General features: G+C 31.3%; 1 protein-coding gene across 1 annotated transcript; it reads right to left on the minus strand.

Annotated features, from left to right (window-relative positions):
- Nucleotides 1-2414: 2414 nt before the first annotated feature.
- On the minus strand, nucleotides 2415-5453 carry LOC139841546 (bidirectional sugar transporter NEC1-like). Its single transcript, XM_071831758.1, has 6 exons — nucleotides 5402-5453; nucleotides 5232-5268; nucleotides 4924-5134; nucleotides 2929-3093; nucleotides 2713-2832; nucleotides 2415-2618 (listed from the first exon to the last, which is right to left on the minus strand). The coding sequence occupies exons 1-6, from the start codon at nucleotides 5451-5453 to the stop codon at nucleotides 2415-2417; spliced, it is 789 nt and encodes a 262-aa protein (XP_071687859.1).
- Between the last annotated feature and the right edge of the window lie 695 nt (nucleotides 5454-6148).

Genomic DNA, 6148 nt, shown 5'->3' on the forward strand with positions numbered 1-6148 from the left:
TGGTGGTTCCCGGTTGAGGAGAGTGGCAATAACCAAAGATGAAGCAACTGCAGTTTTGTAGGTTTGTTGGTGATATATGGTTATGATTAAAGCAGGAAACGAAGGAGAGAACATAAAAGGATAAAAAGAAAGGAGATGATTGAGACGGTTGAATCATGGTGGTGACAGTAGTGGCTTGTGGTGGAGGCAGGTGGTGTTCGTTGGTGATGGTTGTCGTGGTTGGTGATTAAACACAGATAAGTGATCGGTTCTCCTGATAGATTCATATGTAGTATGTATATATAATCCAATTTGTCTATGTATATATAATATATTAATAAATATAATAATAATAAATCATATCACTTGTCAAAAGAACGTGCAAATATTCAATTACTATTCTGCCGACAGTTTTTCCGGATGGCTATACCGTGTCCATTGCTAAACAGTTAACGTATAGAAGTGTTCCTAAAAATTCCAAATTTTTAGATTAAATATATTTAATTATTTCACTCATTAACTGTTTGAAACCTGATAAAAAAGATTTGAAAATTATTTATTTTCTGTTCCAATTTATATGTACGGAGTACTAATATTTAAACTTAAAAAGGTAAAAAATACTTTTAACAAATCTAAAATCTTCGTAATCGATTTACAGTTCAACTTTTATTTTAATCCATCATAAACTTATATTAAATCTATATGAACGCTAACGAAATGTCAACCGAGTATTACTGACGTTTACTAATTAAGCTCGAAATCATTTATATTCCTTTTCTATATATAAACAGTTTTAAAATAGCAAAGTTAATTACTAAAATAAATATATTATATATTTTTAAACAAATAATTATAACTTTATATATTTACAAGTAATATTTATATACATATTTATATATATCTATATATATTCTTAAATATAGTTTCCGTTAATCGCATTTTATTTTATTTATTTTACAATATACAACAACAACAACAATACCCAATCCCATATGAATGGGGTATGGGGGAGGTAGGATGTAGACAATCCTTCCTCTATCTTAGAATGAAGAGAAATCATTTCTCCACCCCGAGTTAAACACTCACAAGAGCGGAGAAAGTCCTCCCTCTCTCTATTCGACGGGTAAAGAGATTGCTTTCGAGGGGACCTCCGGCCATAAAAAAAATGAGAAAAAAAAACTAAAAAATACTAAAAAATAAATTAAATAAATAGAAAAAAAAGCATGATATAAATAGATAAATATATAAAAAATAGTAATAATAAATAAGAAAATAAAAAATAAAATAAAATAAAATAAACAGAGACGCCATGAAAATGGTAGAATCAAATTTTCATGAATTTTACATCGTGCCTGGAGTTCAATTTAGGCTCTAAGCGGTAGCCAAATCGCCAATCAATCGACGCTTGCTAAGCCTCGCTTAATAGAACCGTGTATGAAAAAAAAGAAAAAAAAGTAAGAGTAAATATATATATATATATATATATATATATAGTGGTAGGATCAATATAAATCCTAATAATCATATTATATAATATTCTAAATTATATTTCAAATTATAAATACCTATTTAAATATATATGTTATCTATTTACAAATAGTTGTTCGTGAATCGTCGGGAATGGTCGAAAGTCAAACGAATATATGAAACAGTTCAAAATATTTGTGACTCAACATTACAGACTTTGCTTATCGTGTCGAAATAATATAAAGATTAAGTTTAATATTAGTCGGAAATTTCCGGGTCGTCACAATTCCCTTATACGATTGGTTAACCATGGTTGAGTTGTAGTGTAGCATATTATATTGTTCGGGTTATATGCTATTATTTTCGTGCTAGCTTGTGAAATTGGAGTTTTAGCATTTTACTTTGCGACAGTATGCTAATTAGATTGCTAGCGTGTATGCGGTAATTGTGTAAGTGTTTGCAAGTAAGTAGGTTATATATGTATATATGTATAGTAATAGTAATAGTAATAGTAATAATAATAGTAATAGTAATAGTAATAATAATAATAATAATAATAATAATAATAATAATAATAATAATAATAATATAATAATAATAATAATAATAATATAATAATAATAATAATAATAATAATAATAATAATAATAATAATAATAATAATAATAATACCATATAAACCTAAATGGGTAGTTTAGTTTTCTTTATTATACATCAACAACATATAAAAAATCTAAAGGTGGAAAAACTCATTATTCCTCTAATATGAACTTTCTCTTGTCTTATGTATATCTCATGATTTTGCTCCAACGACTGGGCTGTTGTTAAGGCGCTTTAGATAGTTCCACGTTTTAGTAACCGTCAACATAAAGTTAATGTTTAACTTTTGTGTATCTGCACACTAACGAAAGCCTTAAGAGTCGTCATTAACAAAATCCATATTCTAATAATGAAATTTAGAAACCAAGTTAATTATTTTGCAATGTCTGATCATGATCATGTGCTTCGCAAACCACCTCTTCTAACTCGATATGATCCTCTTGAACTTGATCTTGACTTTTTCTATTCGGTTTTTCAGTCTGATCCAAACGATTTTTCTTATTTGAATCTTTGTATACACAATACAGTGTCATTTGGGCAATCCCAAATAAGAATCCAGCAATGTTAGGTACCTGCATAATATATATGTATATATAGTTGTACTTATTGAAGTTAATAATATATTAATATATTGTTCATATCTTAACTAATATATTAGCTACTTACTGCTATAAAGTAGTCGTTTACAAAGAATCCATAAAAGAACCAAGTGGTGGCACATAGTGTTAGGAAGAACGAAAGCATGAAAGGCATGTACTCGACACTTTTTGTTCGGATCACCCTCCTCTGTATAAACAGAATAATTAAATTAAAATTAAAGCGTCTTCGAAATGAAAGCAAATTGTTAATACGGAGTAATTTATTAAGCTCTTACGTACGTACCATGATGCTCAAAGGAGCTGCAAACACGGCAAGGTTGATTACAGCACAAATCCATCCTACAAGTTCAACTCGTTGTTGTCGACCTTTAGCCAAGAGAAGCGAGAGTAGCATCACTATACCAAGTCCCCCGATGTTGAATATGGATATGAACGTTATCGTGGAAATCTGCAGCCAACCCCGCTTGATTAACCATAACAATGTTCAAAGATAGCTACTCATATACTAACTCCTTCCAAATTTAATAGTCATTTTTTCTTTTTGGGTTGTCCTAAATTAATCCACTTCCATATCCATATATAAATAATACGGAGTAATAATGAGCTCATTATACCATTACTTTATACATGTAAAATAAAAAAATAAATAAAAAGTAAGGATAAAATTATAAAGTAAATAAAAAGTACAATTTGATAATAATATTTTTTAAACTGTGTGTTTTTTATCTAGAGACTATTAAATTTTTTAAATTGAAATGGACAGAGTACAAAACTAATTTTATTCTCAAACACAATTATTAGGTGCATTATGATTTAGTTACTCAACAAATTCTTCATTTTTCACTTATAATTTTCTATCGTGAGTATTTTGTGACTCAACACGGCCTTAATATCTTTATGTTGTTGGAACAATTGATTTTGTAAGAAACAAAAAGGCATATTTTTATCTTGATTTGTTGGGTTGAAAACATGAGAAGAAACAAATGTATGTGTTAGAGTGTAGATTAGAAATGAGCCCGGCCCATTTGTGGGTTTAGGGTTTCCTAGGGTTTTATGCACTCTATATATAGTGTCTAATGTAATCGATAATAAGACGGGGGGAATTCAATGTCCAACATGGTGTCAGAGCGGGTCTGATCCCGAGACTTAATCGGCCGCCGCTTCCATACCACCCCGTCAAGTTTTCATCTATCTCAAACTAAAAAAAAAAAAAAAAAAAAACCAAAAAAAAAAAAAAAAATACCATACGGCTGCCGCATCAACCGCATGCTGTCATCACCTCCACAAACCTATGCCACCTAGTTTTTTTATCGAACAATATTTGTTTTACTCTTTCAACACCGAGCCACAGCAAATAAATATACCATACCATTCTTAACCTACCACTTAGTTTTTGTAATTTGTATTTATTTTTTTTCTTTTATTATCATTATCCTCATCAATCACATGGGCACCGACTCCTTCAATCGTATTAGCGTTTTCGTTCCTCATATACTATATCTTCGTCACATCAAACCAAAAGAAAAAAAGAAAAAAGTCAAACATTACTTGCTTATTTTTGTGGGCGAAGAAACACTACGAAAAAAAAAAAGAGCCGCCGCTTCCTACACTTGTTTATTTATTTTATTAGTATTATTATTCAATAACTTATTAATTTTTACTTTTTAAATAATCAGCGTGGGTATAAGGTTCCAAACCCCGAAAAAAAAAGAATAAAAGAACAAAAAATCTCTTTTTGCAGCTTTGATGAAGATTGATATTGTCGGCAAAGTTACTTGCCCAAGTCCTGCTCAATCCTTAGGCAAAGCAAGCCACGACGTAAAAAAAAATGTTACGGAAAAGGAAACGCGGTCAAGCAACACAACTAATCAACAATTATCAGTTAATTCGGTGCATCAAACAAGAGAAAAAAAAGAAGTTATTTTATTTTATTTTTATTTTTTTGTACTTAGCGTTACCTTTCAATCCGAGCTTTCGCGATTTCGTCGCTCGGCCTGCGGGGGAGTGTTAGAGTGTAGATTAGAAATGAGCCCGGCCCATTTGTGAGTTTCATAGGGTTTGATGCACTCTATATATAGTGTCTAATGTAATCGATAATAAGACGGGGGGGGGGGGGGGGGGAATTCAATGTCCAACAGTATGCATATAAGTCTAGCGAAACTTCCTCTATTCCCAATTGATTTTAGGGTATTAAGAGACTCTTTCCATTATATGTGGGACATATTGTTTGGGTTATTCGATAAACAGATTTATTGGCAGTTACAAATAGAAATTGTACCTTGGAACTTTTCGGTGCATAAAAGATGTACAATGAAAGATAACTTATTTCAATAAAACATCCGAAACCATTGATGCTAACGATCATGTATGCGTTTGTCTTGAGAAAAGCGTAGTACAACAACAACGCTGCACTAAAGAGAGCAACCATGTACGGTATTGCGTGATATCCTTCTGATGATTTCTTCCTATAAATCTTGTAAAATGTTGGCCTGTATATAAAAGCAACAATCATCATAATATTAATATTACAGACCTAGAAATTGATCATGATTTCATCATGTACAAGTTTGAGTTCGCGAGACTTACATTGGCGCAAGGAACACAAGAAAGGATATGATATTACCTACATAAACACAATAATTAAGAAACACTCGAAACATTTTTGTTCCGAAAATAGCAGTGTTAGGGGATTTATGAACTTATACAAATTTTGTGCAATGAAGTATATGATATAAGTTATGAAGAGTAGTAAATACCTAAAAGACCAAAGACAAAAGCCAGGATGTGAGCGTTCATGAAGGCCACCATAATGTCTAAGTTCTTTAGTCCGAGGTGGACTCGATCTCAATACAAATACAAATATATATATATATGATTGATGGCGAGTGAGTTAAAATGCGGATACATTCGTGATATATATACTTGTAGTTTGGCGGACGGAGGCTGCTGGTTATCTATCAATAACTTGGACTGTTTCGGAGATTCGGTAACCATAAAGATGATAATGGATTTGGGTGATTTTTGGGTTAGAAAGTTATGGAGGTGGGCAGGGTTATTTGTGATTGTGATTTGCATCTTTGAAGACATGTTTAGTGAAGCTTACATGGAAATGTACAAAGGAAGATATTTAATCAAATGTATTTGTCCTTGAAAATGAAAAAACGAAAATTAATAAGTATATAAAAAATACAAGGCAACACGACGGTTCAGTACCACCTGTAGAACAGTTCATTTCGCGAAATAAAAATTAATTATAATTTTAATATTGTGTTATGACATCGATCTCAAGTTTAAATTCTAGTACTGTAGTAGTCTGAACGTTAAAACCTTATATCAGTGGCGACTCCACACTATAAGCAGTGGGGTCCCGTGACCCCGCTAGTCCGGAAATTTTTTTTAACGAAGTACTCTTCAGATTATATAGGACACCACTAAATTTTACTACAGGACCCCATATAATATTAGGATTTGTAAATTTTTGGAGGTAAACAACCGCTAAAGTA

This window comes from Rutidosis leptorrhynchoides, chromosome 1, assembly GCF_046630445.1.
Source record: "Rutidosis leptorrhynchoides isolate AG116_Rl617_1_P2 chromosome 1, CSIRO_AGI_Rlap_v1, whole genome shotgun sequence".
Taxonomy (NCBI): domain Eukaryota; kingdom Viridiplantae; phylum Streptophyta; class Magnoliopsida; order Asterales; family Asteraceae; genus Rutidosis; species Rutidosis leptorrhynchoides.